Source organism: Phalacrocorax aristotelis, chromosome 8, assembly GCF_949628215.1.
Source record: "Phalacrocorax aristotelis chromosome 8, bGulAri2.1, whole genome shotgun sequence".
In the NCBI taxonomy this organism is placed as follows: domain Eukaryota; kingdom Metazoa; phylum Chordata; class Aves; order Suliformes; family Phalacrocoracidae; genus Phalacrocorax; species Phalacrocorax aristotelis.
This window is the reverse complement of record NC_134283.1, coordinates 20,503,908-20,525,079: the sequence shown is the minus strand read 5'-3', so window position 1 is coordinate 20,525,079 and position 21,172 is coordinate 20,503,908. Positions and strand designations below refer to the sequence as shown.

The window sequence follows — 21,172 nt, the reverse complement described above, 5'->3', positions numbered from 1 at the left end:
AGCCGTCTGGAAATCTGTAAGCAGCAAATGGATGGGGGAAGCCTGCAGACTCTGGAATGTTGATTTAGATTATGTACAGATGATGGTAAAAATGCTTCAAAGAAAGCACAGCCTCCAGCAGCCAGCAGCTGAGATCAAAGTGCTCTAACCTTTTGTGGTGCAGTGGTCTGGTTGCCAGGTTTGAGAAAACTGGGCCAGTAACAGGCTAAGCGAGGCAGGCCTGCTGCCTGACCAGCTCTGCCCACCATGCTTGTGAGCGCCAGAAGAGGTGATGGGGACAGTGGGGAGTACCGATCCAGTATGCAGGCTAGTAGATGGAGGAACAGGCATTTAAACCAGGAAAGCAGTTTTCTAGAGAAGGCTGGTCTTTTAAAGCCTGAAAAAAACATTGTAAAGAAGCAACAATGACTATTTACCAACATTAGGTAGCCTGGAAGTCCTTTGGAACAGCTCTCTGAAGAGATGTACAACTTAACTTTAAGGCAGCAAATGAGATGCCTGCACATATCTAAATTAGGAAGCATTGGAGCTTTATATGAAGGTGGCGTGGTATAAATTAAAGAAGTTTAAAATGTAAATCATATACTCAGTAAGAAGAGTTAAAATCCTGTGTAGAAATGTACAAGACTGAAGGTGAAAGCATATGGTGTTTTCCTTTTTGTATTAATTTGTGATGGAGAAAATTGTATTCGTTTAAAGGTAAAAACAGAAATCCAAAGGTTAGTATGTTACTTTCCTCCACACAGGGTCAATCACAGAACATTTAGTGGTCTGTGATTAAAACTAAAAACTTATTTTGTGAGCATAAATAGAAGTTTTTCTATAACGTTGTTGAGCAAAATCCAAGTTTTTAAGTGACAAATTGGGTAAGGAAGTCAATTATCAACAGTCCTGAGAAAGGACAGAGCTCAGGCTACACTGATGATGCTGTACAAACAAAAAAAAACTTTACTTCCAGAAGAATGCTTTACCCCGCCTTTCCTATTTTTGACTATGGGGTGCATGGGCTATATGCTGTCCTAGAAATACAGCTAGAAAGATTTCATGTACTGTTTAGCTTAACCTTAAAAGCCAACCAGTTAGCAACTAGATACTGGGAAGCCAAGATGCATGGCTTTTTTAGTTACATACACTTGTGTTTTAATACAATTTCCTTTCTTCAGCAAAAGTTGCTAAGGGTAGGCTGCAGAGCTTGCTCCGGGTTGAGTTAATACAGATCTCAAGTTTGTTTTTAAGGTTCTCTATATCTGCCAGGTTAATTTGTGTCGTGTAGTTTATGCTGCTGTTGTCTCTTTGAACGGAGCCAATCCCATGAGACTTAAGGTGGAAGTAAACAGTTATGTGAATGGGACCTTGACTCTTTCAGTCTACTACCTCCTTCCCCCCGCCCCCCATATTAAATCACTACCTGTTTGGTGCCAGGTGTTTTGACTGCTAATCCCATACCTCTACTGTCAAGAGAGGTAGTGTAGACAGAGGTACTGTCAACTGGACCTCTACTGTCAAGAGACAAGGAACCAGAAATATTTTACATACTGAATAATTGCAGAGATCCAGCCAATGTATAGAAATGTGGCGGATTCCTCCACTACAAAAATGATAACTGCATTTTGAAAACTTGTTTGTCAGGTATGGCGTGGATCAAAATGCAGTACAGCCTTATTTATTTACTTGTTTTTTAAAATCATTTCTATTTCACAGCCTGATTTAACACCCTTCCCCTGTCTATTTAATGGACCTATTTGGCAGTTATCCCAGATTTCAGAATTTCAGCTGTTACTTTATTTGCAATTGTTTCACCTTTTTCTTCCCTAGTATTTATCCATAGTGTAATCCATCTGGAAAATTTATACTAATAGTGCAGAACAGAATTTAATATTTTAGACAGAAAGTCTTCTGCTACAAACAGATTAGACTGGACCTGTCAACAGCGGTAACGCTGCAGTACTGTATGGCAAACTTGTGTGGTGGCTTTTTTTGTTGTTGGGGTGGGTGGTTTTTTTGTTTTTGTTCTTCACCCTCTGTGCGGCATCGAAAAAAGATGAACATGCTGCATTGAAAAAGCACTGAAAGGCAGCTGGAGACTCAAGACCCTATAACCTTTCAAAAAATAAATGAAGCAGCATACTAACATCAATACCAGTGGAACAGAGTAGCAGATAACTAGCTCTGACTTTTGGATCTGCTGTCAAGCTCGTGAAACAAGAGCAACCACATATTCTGTTTTACTGCATTGTTCCCACTGTTTTAATTTCACATAGTGTTCTGTTTGCTTTTTAAGTCCCTTCTGACTGCACACATGAAAGATAGCTGAACCACTGAGAGTGGCAGAACACTGGGCCACAGTCCCTTCCCCCCTCCCCTGCCCTTATCCTTTAGGCTGAAGGTCACTATCCTTTAGGCCTCTGGGTCACTGAAGCCTGGCACTGCAACAGCTGATAAAGTCATTGCTCCAGCTGTTGGCTCCATGAAGAGCCAGACTGTTCATGAAGATCTCCTCAAACTGTTGCAATCTGCAATGCAGAGTTTTAAGATAAACTAAAATTAGGTTGAACAGCTCAGCCATTTGTGCAGGGGTAGCAATCTTATCAGCTGTTCCAACAGAGATGCATCCTGTGAGCAGGTATTGTCCAACCTCTCAGGAGAAATTCTCACGTACAAAAAGTTATCCATGTTAGTCAACTTGAACAGAACAAAGATCTTGTGTTATAAAGCATGACAACATCATGAAAGCTGGTGCTTTTAATAATTGCTGAGTGTTTTGGATAAACTAAAAAAAGAAATTTACAAACTGAGAGTAACAAGCTCTTAAGAGGACGTTGTGCTTTGGTGTATTTCTAAGATCTATGCTTTTCCCCCCACTGGTTTGTTTAACCAATTCTACAATGTCACCATAACATTCTCTCACTGTGAGACAGGTCCATAATTTGTCAACCTGTACCACCTTACTGAATATTTTATCTAGAATAAAAACATTTACATGTAGCATGATCTCCAAAATAGACGTTTGAAGTTGTAACATCAGAAATAAAGGCATTATCTTTTCAAATTGAATGCCAACCAAATACTAGTGTGCTTCTAAATTGCTCTGTACTTAATCCCTGATCTCTGTGAATGCTGAGGCAAGTCCACATTATTCCAAGACAGTAAGTTCCAAAACTTAACTACATATAGCTGTGGCAATCCTTTTTACGTGTGTTAAACTCACTACATGATTACTTGGTGGACACTTTTAAAATTTTCTCTCTCAAGAAGTATTTTCCATTAGCTCTTTGGGTGGCACCATTCATTTTATTATTCTTAGTACATGCTCCTCATTCATTTTTCTGGCTGGACAGTCCGAGCTGATTCAACATAACTGCTGTTCCATATCTTTGCTCATGCTAGCTGTCCTTAAGCAAAACACCCCACAAAATATATGTGCATCTAATTCTCTTGTGACATCAGGGACAAGATGTGGGCACATAACAGATCTGTCCAGTAGCATTTGTTCATTCTCTGCTGGTTTCTTAAATATTCCTAGCATTTACTCAACCATTTAAGACGACTTTTAACAGTACTGAGCAAGTTCTCATAGAATTATCCATTCTAAATTCAAGATGGCTTTAAATGAGAATTGACGCTGTATGTATGGAATTAGGGCAGGCTTTTTTTTACTTCCCTTACCCTAATTTCCACTTCTTTAACTAACTGATTTTCTTTAATCACAAGGTCTTCCTGTAGAGGTTTCTAGACAGTTTTCATTTTTCACTACTCAGAACAGCTGAGCAGCAGCACCACATTTGCCAACTTCCAGTCCTTGGCTCCAAATCAGATTTTAGCAAGGGGTTATACATTACAGTTCAACTGTTGCTTACTCTTTCGGAGCTGTTGCCTGGCATGTCATCTAGTCAAGATGAATTGTCACTGTCTGTTCATCTGTTTGTTCTGAAACCTTTTTACTGACACTTCAACCTGAGACAGGTCCTGCAACAACTTCCTTTTTCAAAGCACTTTATTCCTCAACTGTGAACATTAACACATAATTTTTCTGAGTTCATTTATCTGACTTTAACTGAATTCCGGACTTGTCATCTGTTGGCCAGGTTTCACATTTACCCTAATAATTTTTCATGTTCTTTTGTTGTCTGCATTTGGAAGCAGCTTGTAGTCTCTCTCACTGCAGAGTAGTTGTACACTTAACCTGAACCTTCCTAAATAGTTTGCACGCTGTTGGCAACTACTTTACCCTTCTGACCACCTCTTTTTTCTTAAGTAAGTTTTATTGTTTTCCTATAGTTCCTCATTAGAAGTTTGTCACTGCCTGTAATGCTGAAACTGCTACAAAATAGATTTCTTAATTTTCTTCTTTTTTTTTTTTAAGCAGTTCCTGTACTCTCCTCTGGACCAAATAAAGAGATATTTGCCCTTGTGGGTTCTTCTCATGACTTAGTGCTCCATGAAGCAGTCATCACACTTACCCGTTCTGTAAAGCATGACTCAAGTATTCCATTAGTGTATTTCCTGCCTTTGCAGATTGTCTGATCTCCTGCAGCACACTATAGTTATGGTTGCTCTCCTGTTCAGTGGTATAATTTAGAGACTATACTCTTCCTAATTTAAGCCTGAAAATTAAATCTGTAAGCAGTCTGTACTACTGTTTGATACAGTTAGCTTGGCTGATTTGACACTAAGCAGTCTTCAAGGTACAGAACCATTCTGCTAACTTTCCTGCATCTCTTGCATTAGTACCACACTATCTTTCTTATAGCAAATACATAAAATACCCATTATTTTAATTAAAACAAAACAAAACAGAACGAAACGCACTGGGCTTCCCAATGGTACTTCTCAGATGCTGGCATTTGTGTGTAAGCATATTTCTCTCTGGGTCTGGTTTTCTGTTTGTGTGCCCTTTTTAAAACAGCCCTGTTTGCATACATTTCTCAATTCTAAGTTTGGGGTTTGCCAACCTGTGTGTCACTCTTTTAGGTGATGATACTGATATTTGGGGGTTATTTTGTTTTTTAAATTGAGTTTTCATTTTTCTAGAACTCCTGCTCTTCAACAATTATTCTGTACCTACCGGATTCTGAGTTGCACAGGATATAGTCTAGAACATCTAAATAATCTAAGCCATAACTGGAATTTTACCAATCAATTCACTGTTTCAAAGTACAGAAATGTCAACTTAGCATACAGCGTCCTTCCCCCAGTTTTGCCATTCTCAGTAGTACCTACTTACCTTACAAATAACATTTTGATATGTAAGGAAAGCAGAACTAAGTCAGTTTTTTGAAAGACCAACATTGTGATTTATTTTAGTTTCATGGGCAAACTTAAGATCAGTCTACCCAATAATTGTGTGGGAGTTTTACTGAGGCTAAACACAGAGCTTGGTTCCTTTGCTGTTGACAATCCCAGATCTACTGTACACTGACAGGTATTCCCTTTTAAAAATCTATGGGAAAGTAAAACATGTCATATACGTGTGTGGCTGTATATATATATAGTGTGTCTGTATTTATATATATATATAAATAAAAAAGGGACAGTATAGTTCTTTGGCATTTTAGACACATTTGTAATAAAGTGAAAAACACTGAAGAATGAGTATAAAAATAAACAGGACCAACATACCATGTGTCAATTTCTAACATTGTTACTATTTAAGAGTCATAGTGCATAATTATCTTGTTTATATGTGAAATAAAAAAGCTGAAAGCACCTTAAAGTAAATCGAGACAATCTTTCCCAATTATAGTGTACATTCAGCTAGAATCTATTTATGAATCTGTATTCCTAATGCTTAGACTGGCAGTGTCTGCCACTATATTCCATCTACTTACATTGATATTGCTTCATCTTTTTTAAAAAAAGGAGAAACATTCTAAATTTCTCATAGTTAACTCATCTGGCCACTCTACAGCCTTGACTGTATTTGGCTCAAGATTTTTACATCCTTTTCTGCTGTTTTACTAGATCCTACAGCACTCAGGAAGTTCTGTGGCAGCTATATATACTTTAAGTGGAGGTTTTCACTGAATGAGTGCACACCTGGTTCACAACTTCTGAACCTCCAACTATTTCAGAATACGCAGGTGTCCAAATACAGCAATATTAAGTATTACATAGTGCTTTTCACTTGTCATGTTAAGACTATTAAAACACTTTCCCCTTTCCTTCGTGCTCCAATTTCAAACATTGAAGCATTTCAGTACGCAGACTCACCCTCTAGATTTTCCACATAGGAGTTGGACATGAGTGCTGAATGTTGAGTCCATTTCTCTGTTGAACCTGATGGCTGGTATTCCAGGTCAGAGATAAAACTGTCTGTGTCAGAGAAGAAGACAGACATAACTACTGACTGGACTAAACCAAAAAGTTACAGTTCACTCAACCAGGAAGTGACTTCCAGTTTTCTTTTAACAGCGCTAAATTTAAATACCCAGTTTCATTCACAACTACTACATAGGTTGACATAAGTAACTATTTATAAATTATCAGAGTGCCTACTAAAACCAGTATCACTTATCTTGTATATTTAGTTACTTTTCAGTTAGCAGCCAGAGCCATAAAGGTAACGGTTAATATTTTTGCATGTCTGCCTAGCTGTATCATCATGAATTTTATACCCCATAAACTTTACTTTAGTATTCGTGTTAGTTTAGAACATTCCTCCTGCAATTTTCTGACTCTGCTTTACTTACTGAATTCAAATTAGAAGTGCTTATGCCCTTGACAGCTCCTCTGCTGAGCAAGGTAGGCAAAAGAGTACTAGTGAATAAAAGCTTTATTTTTTTCCCCTGTCCTTTAAACAAAGCAGACTGTTGCTGTGAACAGCTGTTAGCTTCTCCTTAGCTCATCAGACTATCTGAACGTTTTGCCCAAGGTGCTGATCTGCAAGTCAGGCCACACACAGTTTCAAGTGCCAGAAAACTAAGTATTATCTTGGTATATGTGGCTCCATCAGACCAAGGCAACGTGAGAAACCAAGGAGGAAGTAGAGAAATGTATTCCACTGAACTGTTTTTCCTGGAGGAAAAATGAATGTAGAACAGCGTATTTACTACTTAACCAACAAGCGCCTGTTTATTCAGTTGTGATTAGCAACTATGCTGAGCTTACAACAGTATACTGGGTTGGGTTCGGTTTTTTCTGCTCAAGACATTGTTGCAAGTTTAGTAAATTAGGCTTTAATACAATTAGCAAAATTAGTCTGGAAATGGCTAATTTGCGCCTTCTGGATAGAGCCACACATTTGCTTTGCCAGCATGATTTCTAAGCCCTGCTTAGGGATGATTCCTGGGAAAATGAAAGAGTCTATTCTTATTTCCTCCTGAAATTCAAGCAGTTCAAATTACTTCTTTGGATGACTACTTATTCTTAATTGTCTAAGTGTAAAGTTACATATATTTAACCAGGAAGTGGAAAGCATTATCTGGGTTTCAATGAAAACATCCACGGCCATTTTCAAGGAAAGAAGTAGATGAAGGACAAATTCCTGTCAAATAATCTTTTCTTAATCAAGAAAAGAACACTTCTCCCACCAACTATGGTAGAACCAGCAAGAAAGTGACATTTAAATAAAGTTCTAATGAATCCAGAGAGATGGGCAGAAAACCACCTTGGGAATAAACAAATTAACTTTTACTAGCAATCCTCTTTAAAGCTCAGGCTTTCAAAGGAGTAGACAACACACACACTGACAAAAAGCCTTCAGAGACAGCAGTGGAGTTAAATAGCTCTTTTAAGCAACAGTCCACCATAAAGCCTGCATAGCTTATACAGTAAGGATTATCTGTCACTTTACCAGAGAAATATGATTCTGAGCAATTTTTCTAATTAGTTTCGTACATAGAGGGATTCTGAGGTTCTGGCATGTCCTAACAAAGCTGCTGCCAGTATTGAGTTTTTGCTTTTATAAATCCCCGACAAAATGTGTCATATGTAGCACATGTAACATGTCTCCAGCCAGCACCTTCTGGAGTGAAGCATGCACTCACCTCGGGCACACAATATTTGTTGTTTGTATTACGTGGTAAATAAACAACAGTCTTTGAAAGTGTGTAATATAGCATAAAGATTTTGTTCAATGCGCGCTGGAGGTTAGAGAAACTTGAGGTACCAGATGAACACACATTAAAAATACCTTTCTACCTCATAATTTCATAAATATTTCAGAAAGGGTTTTACTTCCTTAATACCAAAATGTGTTTTGTATCCAAATATTATAACATGAAAATGAAAACTACATTTAAATAGAAACCAAGAAAACTGACATCCTGTAGATCTATCTACTTAACTGATCAAAAATTCACACTTTTATGAACCGCCACCTTGTCTTGGCTCTTCTCTTAAGAAAAGCAAGGTTAAGAAAAATTTTATACCCTCAATTATCTTCACTAGATTTGGGTGAAAGCAGTAGGTCAACTTAAAATTAAAGTTCTATTAAGGATACAGGCAGACCAAAAAGCTACTGGCATTATACCATTTGGTTTTCAGGATCTCTTCCTACAGGAATGAGGCAATTTTGGTTTTTTGTAGCGCTATCTGATTAAGAGTTTAGCCTGTATATCCTTTTACTACTGTCAAATTAAGTAGGATGTGTGGGCCATGGGACTTGGACTAGATGATATACTGGATTTAGAAAAGTAGATCCCAAATGTTCTAGAAGGCATGATTGCTTGCAGCGATGCTAGAGTAAGAAGTGCAGAGTGGGGTTTTTTAATATGCTTCGCAAAAAGAAGTTTGATATAATTGTACGGCAGATGGTATCAACTGTCTAGGTTTGGTAGTATTGCTGCATCCACCTAGGAATTAATGTGTTTTAGAGGACAGGTGAGTGAATTGCTCTATTTACAGAGGTAATGAGGATCAGTAAATGTCAAAGAACATTATGGACAGACTGCAGCACACACTTACTCAGATGCAGGCCTTCTTTTGTCAACTCCAGACAGAACCCTGTCAGCTGTGTTTATGTGAAGAATCCCTGCAGCTACGTCACATTGGTTAGTGCAGTATATTTAGCCTGGTTTTGACTCCACATGACCAGCAAATAATACAGTGTCAACTTTCAAAAAAAAAAAAAAGCTGCAAGGCTATAATTAACTGTCAGCCTTCTCTGCTGTGGAGTGGCCAGCTGATTCTGTTGGTTTGTGATCAGAAACAGACATATTGCAGGCCATGTCTGCAGTAGCAAACTATCTTTTCAAGCCATTTCAAGCCATAAGACAGGCTTACTCTTAGTAATTTCAGATTCCATGCCAACTTTACTAAGAAGTACTACTTTAACTAATAAAATAAGACTGCATGAAACGTTAGGAGGATTATAGTTTTTTTTCTGTGTACATTATGTTTATAGCTATATAGGCAGACTGAGTGTGCCTGCAGAGTCACAGCACAAGCTCTGCGGTTACCTGGTACAGTAACAAATATCCCTGTTCATGTCATGGTTACAATGCCACACTCTGCACATATGTATCATAGTGAAACCAACTCATTTAAGTCTTATGTTTACCTTTCTCATGCAAGACAGATGAGTACATATGAAGCATGACCCTTGGAGCTAGAGGACACGTGCTGGGCAGTGGAAAGCAGTACAGATGTGTCCAAGCGTGTTTTTGCAAGCGTCACAAGGGCATGCCCAGCTCCTTCCAGTTCTGCTACTATTGCGAGGTCTGTGCCATGATGCCAAGTGCATTCACAGAATGCAAGTACATTCACAGAATAAGTTTCTAACCTCTTCTAATTCATGAATCTTTTTCAGTGGTGCAACTAGTTGAGCTTACTTTGCATTAGTTACAAGGTGTTCTGTAGCTCTCAGAAGCAAATAGGAAGCTTCATCCATTAGCTGGTCATTACCATACCTGAGGATTTATCTGAAGGGCTTTATATACCAGTGGTCTGTAACTGGTCATCTCAATAGACGCCTTGCTGGCACAAATTTTATGAACACAGTGAATGAATCCACTAGAAGATATGGCCATAGCATCCTTTAACTCTTCACAACCCCAGATGGCTAGTATTCTCTTCACCCTTCCTCACTGTTGTAACCTTTTCATCTACTGCTCAGTCTGAATCTTTCTCTGTTTCATTCATAACACCTGTTTCTAACAGTAGAGTCCCATTCTCTTCCAATACATTTCCGGTTCTACCTCTTCACCTTACCTAACCTCAGTATCTCACTGCAGGAGCCCATAAGCTTATGAGAAGAATTAGAGTTGTAAATTGCCTTTTATTGCCATCTCCATACTGGTTGACAATATACATTTGGTATACTAAGAAAGGAGGGGTCTGAACACAACCTTACTAAACAATTTATACCAGTATAATTTTTGGAATGCCTTTTATCAAGAGGAATATTCCGAGAGTTCCATGTACGATGCAGGCTAGAGTTCTCATCACACAAACCCACGTCAGGCATGCTTGCTGCAAGATGCAACGTTTCGTTCCATGCGTAGAAGACAGTAAAAAAAACCCATTAGTTTGAGATGTGCATGTCGGGAACATCTCATGTTTGAGTTGCACCAGCAAGAAGACAGGTTTTTGAGCCACTCTCCTCCATACTAAGCTAGACTCTAGCATTCAGTATTTTTTGAGTTTCTGTAGACCTTCAGCTCTCTGTTTGGCAGGACACTGCCTTAATGAAGAATGACCTGTTAGTGCGTAAGTTTTAAACATATAGAGAAATACAAAGTACAGTCATTCTCCAATACTTTCTTATTAGTTACTACTACTGTGATTCTCCAGAAGTCAAGCTGAAGCTACAGTAAAACGCTACCTGTAAAGATGTACAAATTTTCTAGCAAAGGTCAGAATAATATCTGAGCTCCCCAGCAAGAGAATTTATCAACTAGAGAGTTATCACAGAACTATTAAGATGAATGAATGCAATGGCTTAGAATTCTACATGGAACAAGTCTGACAAAGCAGACTTATTGCTTTATGTACATAAAACAGTTAGAGGATTTTTAGTTACAATTTAAAATAAAGCCACATACTGGACTTTCTAATCTCCAGCTTTATGTAATGGAAATGCAATGAGTAACAAAATGTGAGAGGATTAGTAGAAGGTCATCCTGCCTTGCTGAATACAGCCCAACATAATACCATAAAAATGGTTAAATACAGTTGTACATGTTAGATGTCTCATCACTGCAGAGAGCCAAGAAATCCAAGGTAAACTCACTCCTAAACTGCATATCACAAGAGATTAAATTTTAGATTAACAGTATTAGAACAGATGTAAATCTAGAACTTGGCAGTGGGATAGCATAGTGGTTTACCTAAGAGCACTTTTTAGAAACAGAGTGGGGGCAAAAAAAATGAACAAGGCCTCATAGAGTGAGTCTAACTTTGACTAGCTTTTTTTTCTCTCAAGTGGGGAAGAAATGGGTCTTTTATTAGAGGAGTATACGTCAGAGCACAGTATGGATGATGGATCCATATGGGAAATGAGAGAAATGACCAGTTGCTTATTTCTTGTCATTTTTCCTGCCTTGTTTTCACCTGTTTGGAGTCCTCAATATTCCACACTTGCCTGTACAGGGAAATGTTAGCCTGGGGAGTCAGATGGGCTTGCCTGCAAGGGGTTAAGGGAAAAACAAGGTCCAGCATAGTGGGGTGGGGGGGCAGTGCAAGTGACAAATAGAGGGCAAGGGCTGATTTTATGTGGTTCTAGTCCAAAAGTTTACCAGCTTGTACAGATGGACTACTGCAAAGACCTTAGCAGAAAAAAAGTACTGGTTTTCAGAACTCCTTTGTACAAATTACTTTGTATTATATCTCAAATGTTTCCTGCAGTATCATTTGAATTTCCTATCTAGGTGTCCTCATGCACTTTGAGCCTGTGTTTCTTCAAGTGAATTAGAAAGTGTTTCCTGTAGTGGAACAAGGATGGGAAGAGGGGAAGCCAAACAAGAGAACAAATTCAGGGTGGAGATTAGAAAAGCCTAAAGACATCAATCAGACCCTGCTGTTAGACAAGAAAACAAAGAGCCACGCAAACTTCAGTAGAGGGGAAAAACAAGGGGGCAGTGGGCGGGAAGTGTACCTTATGCAGACACCCAGTAGAAGATCTGCCTTTAAATTATGTAATCACTTTTCAGTCACAGTCTGAACAAAGCCCAGCCTGCTCTACCTAGCAAAGGGCAAAGGAATACAACAAAATTTAAAAAGAGACTCCGTTCTGGTCATTGGCTGGTATATTTGACTTTGCAGAGAAGCTATAAATGTGAACCCAGACGGGTTACACCTTCCAGGAGATGCTGTGTCAAGACTAAGCCAGGTGCTCTTGGTCTGAGCACCAATGGATGAAGTAGATTTGTAGTTCTATATTAAGTAACGAATTTGGGGTTTTTTTTTTTGGTGTGTTTTGAAGAAAAAGCCTGAATGTTGGCTGAAAAGGCAGTAAGGTTCAATTTTAGGAGTCTTGCTTAGACTACACCCAGACTGTCCCTTCTGTAGGTGGGGTTGTTTTTCTGTTGTTTTGTGTTTTGTTTTGTTATTTGTTTTTTTTTTTTTTCAAGAATCTTAAATCACACTCTGTCAAGCTAAACAGCTTAGTAATTCTAGGACTAATTTTGGCATGAGGTAGTACTTCTACACTACACTCAAATTTTGTTAAAATTTCTTCAAACATTTTATTTTCTTGGCAGGGAAAAATATTTACTATGCTAATGTCGAATCAGTGCAGGTTACTTGAAAGACAGACAACTATTTATGCTGTCAGGGTTTTTTTTTAGTTTTATTTTGTTTGCTTTAAGACTACTGAGTTAAATATTTAAGGTCAGTAATCCAGACATGATTTATAAAATTATCAATTTGGTTTGCCTTAGTGTTTTATTGTGAGATGTTTATTTGCCTTAATTGGTAACCCTTAAAAACCTATTTTCTAATTGAATATCACTTTCAAGTTTGATATATTAGCTGGGAGAACATAGTCTACCAACATTCATTTATGTATGTAACTATGTTTGGATTTTTTTCCCTAATTGTTATAACATTAATATAGAATAACTGCTTTGCTATTTGTGTCTAGCTCTATTTGTACAGAAACTAAAATTCAATTATACACAAAAGAAAAATTTTGAAATTATTTGTTAAGCCACGGTAATATGTTAGACACATTATAAAAAAAGTATTCCTGGCTAAACATGTTTTTTATTTCAAGCTGATTAAGCAGAGGAAGTATTTACTCATGTTGAGAGAATTCAGCAGCTTGTTTCTTGTCACTGTGCCCGTCAAGATTTTTGGAACAGCAGGTTTCAGGCTAGACATCTGATTTGTATTTGCAGATTGAAAAATGGAAAAAAAGAACCCAACCCAACCCCAAACCCCCAAGCAATCATTGAATCGCTGTAATATGAAACTGAAATGAAGGCACTCTCTATGCTTGCAAAGGTATTGTTGCTGCCAAGTGCTAGCTTAGCATTTAAAAACATGTTCAATTTTCTGATAGGAAGTGTATAGTTTAATCACTAGTTATCAGGCCTTCTTTTGCATGCTATCGCAAACCGTATTTTAAAAAAAATTAATAAAGCTGTAGCCATTGGCCTCACATATATTGATTATACTTTTCTAAACTATTAGCAAATGGCCATGCTTTAAGCGTGGCTCTTGCAGCTTTTCCTGGGATTTGATGTGTTTCTCAGAACAGAAACAACCAGGTAATTTCACTGTGTTGAGCAATGGAAACAGTTTCTGAAAGCAACTAATAATTGTCATGTACGGGGAAAAGTTGGCTTTCTTTTTACTGTGCACTCATTTTCGTTTCTGAACAAGTATAAACAAACTGCCAAGATGCTCCTAAATGCTAAACACTTTTGCTCGTAATGTGAAAAACTTAACTACAGTATTTAGGTGTATTTTATTTATTTCTACATCTTTTTGGTGGGTGTGGAAGAAAGAAGGATGAGAAAAAGGTAGGTTCCAACATGAACGTGACAATTCCTGAAATATTAGATTTCTTCCTCACTCCTCTAGTACAGAAGTAGAAAATGCCATTTTTTTGGTGCATGCTGTTTCATAAAGCCTTGCTCTTTTCCTCCCCTCTCAGGAAGTCCGTGACAGAATCAGTCTCTTGCTTTCTAATTAAAGTTAAGCTGATTGATAAACAGTGTTTCTAAAAAGAGAGCTTTGTTTAATTAGGGTGGCCGTTTAACTGAAAGCCCAACTATAGTACCAGTTTCTCTGATTTTTTACTTACTATGCTCTGTCATTAAAGGCATTTCTTACTAAATTCTCTTACTACTGACTGGAGATAACAATAGCAAAGCTCCATTTGTGCAAGGAACTGGAACTGACATGGATATTTAGCAGATGGCCTACACTTAAGTCTTTATGCTACTGCTGATGCAATTATGTAATTGCTAGGGATGATAAAACAAAACAAGAACCAAAACCACACCACAACAGTTAAGGTTATTGTAGAAAAGAGATACTGGTAAGATTCCCATCATCAATACCAAACACCTTTTACACACCTTTTAAGGCCAAGCCTTCTGTTCTTCCACTCTTATTAATATGACATTTTCTTCAAACTGCTTTGCATCTATGCTTCAAGTAGTATGACGTTTAAGATCTGATACCTCTTTCTTTTCACTTGGTTGGACAAGTTTTGTAAATTAACACTGTCCAAGTATTTAGAGAACTTTATAGCCTGGCCTTTAGCACTAGAACATCCTTGTTCTGTTTATGTTAAACAAGTGAATTTCTCAAAAAGGTAGCCAGTGGTAAGGAGAAAGCAAAGAGCCACTGTGAGCGGAGGTGCTGAATGATGACAGTGTATCTACAGAATAGCTGTGAAGATACTAAGCTGGTGCCAAAATGCATGCGATATATTTTCAAAAAAACTAGCCTGCATGTCAGAACTAGGACAGCTCCAAGAAACAAGACTCCAAACTACATACATGCAACTTAGATATAGCATTATGACTTTCACTGAAACGTACCGGCAAGACCATCAGAAAGGGCTTCAAATTAACTCCTTGTATATAAGGAGTCAACATGTAGGAGTTAATCCTCAAGCCCTGTTTTATGACAAAAACAAAGTCTAGGGCAAATTAGACTAAAGTACTTGAACTACAAATTTACAGCTGATACCATTAGTTTTAAATAAGTCATTGCTTTGGACACAAAAAATACAACTCCGTTTTGATGATACAAATTTACTTCTGTGAAGGGGAGTCTGTTCTACACAAAACAAAACAACCCTCCCACACCCACTTTGTAGTTTAATGTGGCTGATATCCCAGTATTAAAAGATCATATCCACTTACCGTCATCTAGCGTGATGTCTTGTAGTCCTATTGTTTGAAAACTCAATTCTCGATCTTCAGGTTCTGGTTTAATGTTAATAGCTGCCCCATCTGCTGAAAATGGAGATGAATCGCATACGGTATGGTGTACTAGGGATGGCGCTGCATTAAGACCTCCCAGTGCTGGACTGTGTGCTTGAGGGGAGTGCTGTCCCGAGTGACTTACAGTGGCTGGCGGGGGAGATGAGGCAGGTCCTGAGCTAGGAGACTGATAAGGCATAGGTTGTAGCTGAGGTGAAGAAGGTCCAGATAGTGGTGAATGGACCAAAGGGTGGGAAGCTGTTGGGGATGGGGATGAAACGGATGCTGGGTTTGTAGAATGGTATGGGACTTGCTGCAGCTGGGGAGAAGACTGCCCAAGGGACCGACTCATTGCAGAAGAGATGGAGCCCTGCCCAGTGCTTGGGCAGTGGTATCCTATTGACGGCAGGTGAGAAGACTGTCCTGAATGCGCTGGGTGTGCTAGTGGGTGCCCTGCTGTACTCGATGTTGACACAGTACCTGGATTTGAAGAATGAAACTGCATTGGTGGAAGAGCTTGGCAGCTAAGATTTATCAAATGAGGTACAGCTGTGTCTTGCTGAAACGAAAGCGTATCAAATCCTTGGCTGGAGGCAGAGTTCATAGGAAGACCAGACTGTCCATTGTATACATCGTTAGACTGCATAGGCTGGTAAGAAGGCCTCACAGGAGGCGCTGATGTTACCTGAAAAGACTGAACCACAGCAGGAGACAAGACGTGACACTCTTCACTGGGACTAAGGTTTCTACCTTGCATAGGTGGCAGGTGGGATACTGCTGAGGTCACCATTGCTGGGTATGGTGGTTGAACTGGACACACAAGGCTCCTGGGTGATGTAGACAGTAAATTCTCATGTGGATGCCCTTGCTCTGGTGAAGGCAATTGAGTTCGGATAGAATGCAGGCCCTGGACATTGCTTGTGTGAGGCAGGGCCAGAGATGGAACAGCAGACAAATCCACCTCATCTCTGTGCTCTTGCTTCATTATAACTAGAAAAAGTAAAACAGTATTACAATTTGAACCCCTTTGTATAATGTGATAAATACATGCTATCTGCTGTTTAACAGCCGCAACAATATTGTTAATGTCCTTGCTCTAATTTCCCTTATTTTGCTCTTCTTTTTTTTTTAATTTATGCCTGCTCTATTAACCCTTAAAAGCCAGAATAACTCTCCTAGCATTTATTCAAAGGCAATTATCTTCCCTTCTAAAATACCCTCCTGTGCAATGTATGTTTTCAGAGACATCTGCAACCCAGCTAGAGAAAGTCCACCACATCTAAAGGATACAGTTCAGAGATGTGCGGGGCAGGGGGGAGCACTGCTGGGCTCCACTGAAAATAGGCAGACAACAGTTCAGTATCAGGCACTAGGAAAAGGGGAATGAAATTTTTAGCTGGCTTCAAACTTTCCTTAGCTTCTGATCAAGACAACAGCTGAACTTTGGCAACACAGTTAAAGTAGTCTGAGTAGCACATGTTACTTAAATTACAGCAGCTCTTTCAGCGTATCCCCTAATTTCAGTGATGGCAACAATTGTTCTTATAATACAGAGAGTTACAAATCAACACACTTCCAGTTATAGGTTTTGTTTTGTTTTTTTTTTTTAAAACCTACTGTTAAGGCTCATGTAAAGACTCTGATTTTAAGTACAAATAGTAGAAAAATGCTAACAGTTGTCTCCTCAATTACTACCTTATAAAATATACTGTTAAAGAAATTGTTATATAATTGTATATATATAACGGATTTTAAAACATTTGTGCAGTAACAGCTGCACTTATTAAACTTGTTTCTTATTTAAGCAGTAAGTGCCATTACTTCACTATTTAAATAATTTAAATATGGATTTCTCAGACAAAGAAGTATTTTAAGATGTGTCTTGTAACTATCTTAGGAGCTGATATTCTTAAGAATGGTTGAAAAATATCACATAAATCTGGTAACACAATTAAGATATACTTAGTGTGCCAAATACCTAGGAAACATTGCTTGAATTGCATGTGAAGGGATGAAATAGGTAATTTTAGAGCACAAGGGAACATAACTTATTTTAGATAAACTAATGGTAGTTGGCTTTGTCAGCATACACATTAGCTCTATGAAGTCTGTATTAGTATCCATATCAGATGTTCAAGACTTCTTCAGTGACTTCAAGTCCTCCAAAGAGTACTAAAAGGTCTAACACCATCACGGGTACCTTGTGAATTCTGACTACTCTGAATGGGTATAGATTTCTTAAAAGAAAAGCAAGTAAGTGGCAGGCAAAGGAGTAGGCATTGCATATCTAGTACTAACCACTTCCTCATACCAAATGGAAGGGATTAAGATCTTTTAACTACACATACAGTTACACATGTACAGTTTTCACTTCTGGCTAAGTTACAAACTATTTTCTCTCAACATTCTGCAATGTGTCCAGAGCAGGGTAAAAAAAAAAATTTTTTAATCTTCCTTGTATCTAAGCCTGTTTTGGGTTTTTTTTTGACATTTGGAGGCAGGGGGAAATGCGTAAAAACCTGTTCTTCTATGATCTCACTACCCTCTATGTCATCACCAGGGTTATTTAGAAGAGCAGCTTCTGGGATTCACCATCATTCTCAAAAAGTAGAATGCAAATTACTCTGTGAAAAGTGTAACAAAGAAATACCTAGCTGTAATTGTAGCACTGTAGCTTGTTACTCTGTCAGCCTTTTAATTAGCTAAGCTTAAGTAAGTTGTTTTATAAAAAATTCAAAGCTAGTCTTATCTACCATCTCCATTACTTTCAAATATCTACTTTAAAAAACAAAATAAAATGCAACTTTTTTTGTTTCTTTAATACCTGGTGTGTAAGTAAAACGTTGGGACTGGCTTTTTTTCCTCTTGCCATTGCAGAGATAAAACTGCACCTGAACTGCAGCTGTAATGGTTTTGTTATGGTATGGAGGAACTTCAAGTATGATGTTTGCCTATATGAAAGTTGAAACAAAAAAGTGAACAAATGAAACTGCTCTTACATACTTATTTTACTGCAAAACTAAATCAAACTGGTATTTCAAAAATAGGTAAACTTCAGATTTATGCATATTACATAGTAAAACAGTACTATAAGTAAACTTTTATTTGGAGACGACTTCTTTTAAACACAAGCGTTTTGAAGGTAGTGCTTTAAAATGAATAGACACATCATCTAAAGGTTGCTTTGTTTATCTGCCAGAGCATAAAAAACCCCAACCTCTAGCAGTCAAAGAATTGCAGTTTGGATCATTAAGATTTTAATAAAAATTTTAATACACTGAAGATTGTTTGTCATCTTAGCAAAATTATGTTCAGTTTTCTTGTTACATTGCTTTCACAACAAGCATCCTGTTTCCAGTTTCTTCAAAGCATCATCTTAATGGCTACTTTATAGTATTAAGCCAATTTAGAAGTCTCCAGTTGTCCGGCTGAATCAGCCCAGTGATCTACTTAAGTTACTAAAAAGTCTAAGTTTCAGAACAACAATGAAGATGCCTAGTTTCTCATTTTAAAACAGAAAGCTTTCTGAAATAAGAAAAAATTGTTTCTCACCCCTTGACACTTCTCCCTAATTATTTTCCCTTCTACCTCCCACTGAGGTCGTCCATCTGTTGAGAGAAATGTAAAATAATTCAAGCAAAAAGCATTTTCTAACACACTTAAATACTTAAAAATACTTCAATACTTAATATAAAATGGCATTTATTTTCAGACATCAAGAGGCCATTCAACTAACAAAGATATATTGTAAACGAAGTGTAAAGTGTAGAGATGCTTTAGGAGTTCCAACACTACCGGCATTGTCTGTACATTGGCGGTTGTGCAGGATTCTGCATTTTAACAGAACCTGCTGATTACATGTGGTTAGATTTAATTCCAAAGACGGCAGTGTGTACTGCAGGCGTACAGAGGGATTTTTTTCCCCCTTTTTCTAAAACCATTTTTGAAAAGTAGTTAAATTACTACTAATACCTGTGATTACTCAAACAAATGTGCTGATGACTTAACCTATAAGTCACCATATGCTATATCTTCATGCACATACCCACAGGTTATACATTTAAAACACACACCCTTCCCAGAGCCAAAAGACACAGTAGTTCAAACACTGGCAACTTGTCTGTGTTGTGAGGGAAGTAAAGAGCCTTGGTGAACCTCTCTCTACTCTGACCTAGCATAACCCATTATCCTTAATCTAGCAGTCGCTTCTCAGGTATTGGGTTTTGTAGAGGTTATCAGAGAATCTATTGTCTAGCAGCAGTACTTCTCTAAAAGGCATTCAAATTGTGTGTCAAAATACATTGTTACATAAAACCCCCACTTATGTTGCATTTGCTAGTAACACCCACTTATTAAATTTCTTAAATTTAATTATTAGAATTAGATTAAATTGTTAATTTTATTACATTAAATTCTAAATTTTTTAGGAAATAATAAGATGTAGAAGAATGGGATTTGGTTGTAAACTTTTAATTTTAATGATTTACTTTTGCTACTGCTTTCCCAAAAGTTCAAATCAGGTATTAAAGTCACAGCAATGATAAAATTTGAACAACTTAAATTATGCTCTCTATATTAAAGGGACAACCAGGGAAGAAAAGGACCTCTATGTATTAACACAGACAGCTAATCCTAAATTTCCCCTACTTTTCATGCATTTCAGTCTAAGTAAGAAACATTAAGATCAAATGTATATCCAGTAGAGCTACAGAACCAGGAAAGAATGCTGACTAACTAAACATCGTTGAGTAATACGTAAGTACGAACCCGAGTGTGTGTGCGCGTGTGTATGCACACCTGTGTATAATACAGAACAAAACCAAAGAAAACTTGCAAAACATTCATTATATCCAGTTGTAGTAAACTAAAAATGAAAAAAGTATTTGATAGGGTTTTTTAAATTCTCTAGTTTAGGCAGTTGAACATGGGGTGGGGCAACACAACACAACAAAACACCACAAAACCAAAATCCAAATGAAAACCAGCTTTCAAACCTGGACTTACATTTAAAGAAAGATGTTCTAAGAAATATTCAACCAAAATCTGAAAGTTTCTTGCTTACATTGAGATCCTATTTCCTGTGTATTAGGCTGAAAAAATTTAGTTTACTACCCTCCCAAAGAATAATTTGTTTCATTTCATGAGATGAGTAGGAAGCAGTTAAGTTTTTCTACAGATTTCACTGCATGAAGGAAACACTATGTCTTTAGTATACCTTAACTGAAATGCATGCCTGCAATGTAATTTTTAACTCTGCTAACATACAAGCGTAAGCCTGCTGTAGTTCTCACCCATGACTACGTGATGCCTAAAAGGCTGACCTTGGATCCTAGAGAATGAGAATCATGTAATACAACTGACTGTATAGCATTTCTCATTTCTTGGCAATTATATACTTGCCCAGCTTGTCAAGCACACAAATGTTTAATACGCATACAAAAGGTCACTGTTGTTCGCATTGATGCTTATTGCCAGTATTTTACCCTTATGCACACTTGCCTGTTTACAGATCCAAGTAACGCATAGACACAGCTGAAGCATACACTGCACACCAAGTCTGAGCCAGATCTTGAGATTTTTTTAAAAAATGCATCCCTTAAAAGTAACTTCTATCGAAAATCTTAGGCAAATATATGGAAAAAGGTCAGTAGTGTTCTAACTAATATTTATTTCATTAGCTTAGGAGTAAGTCAGTTCCTATGCAATGATTAAATCAGATGTAACATTACCTCAATGCCAAACAGTGCATTTCCATTAGTTCCCATTTTCATTTTTTCATAAGAAGGAGAGAATACATGGTATGATCTTTCAAAAACACGCAATTCAAAGTTAGTTAGCCTATAATTGTCTCC

At 37.7% G+C, this 21,172-nt stretch overlaps 1 protein-coding gene across 4 annotated transcripts in view; it reads right to left on the bottom strand.

Annotated features, from left to right (window-relative positions):
* NFATC3 (nuclear factor of activated T cells 3) overlaps positions 1 to 21,172 on the bottom strand; it is a 74,877-nt gene that overhangs the window by 6,382 nt on the left and 47,323 nt on the right. For 2 of the 4 annotated variants that reach the window (XM_075101660.1, XM_075101661.1), the window contains exons 7-10: positions 18,873 to 18,928; positions 18,145 to 18,271; positions 15,261 to 16,310; positions 6,211 to 6,312 (exon numbers count right to left, since the gene is read on the bottom strand). In XM_075101660.1, the coding sequence (XP_074957761.1) occupies positions 6,211 to 6,312; positions 15,261 to 16,310; positions 18,145 to 18,271; positions 18,873 to 18,928 (1,335 nt within the window). Of the gene's footprint in view, positions 1 to 43; positions 377 to 6,210; positions 6,313 to 15,260; positions 16,311 to 18,144; positions 18,272 to 18,872; positions 18,929 to 21,172 lie in introns of those variants that run through there. The other 2 variants (XM_075101658.1, XM_075101662.1) reach the window with 2 other exon arrangements.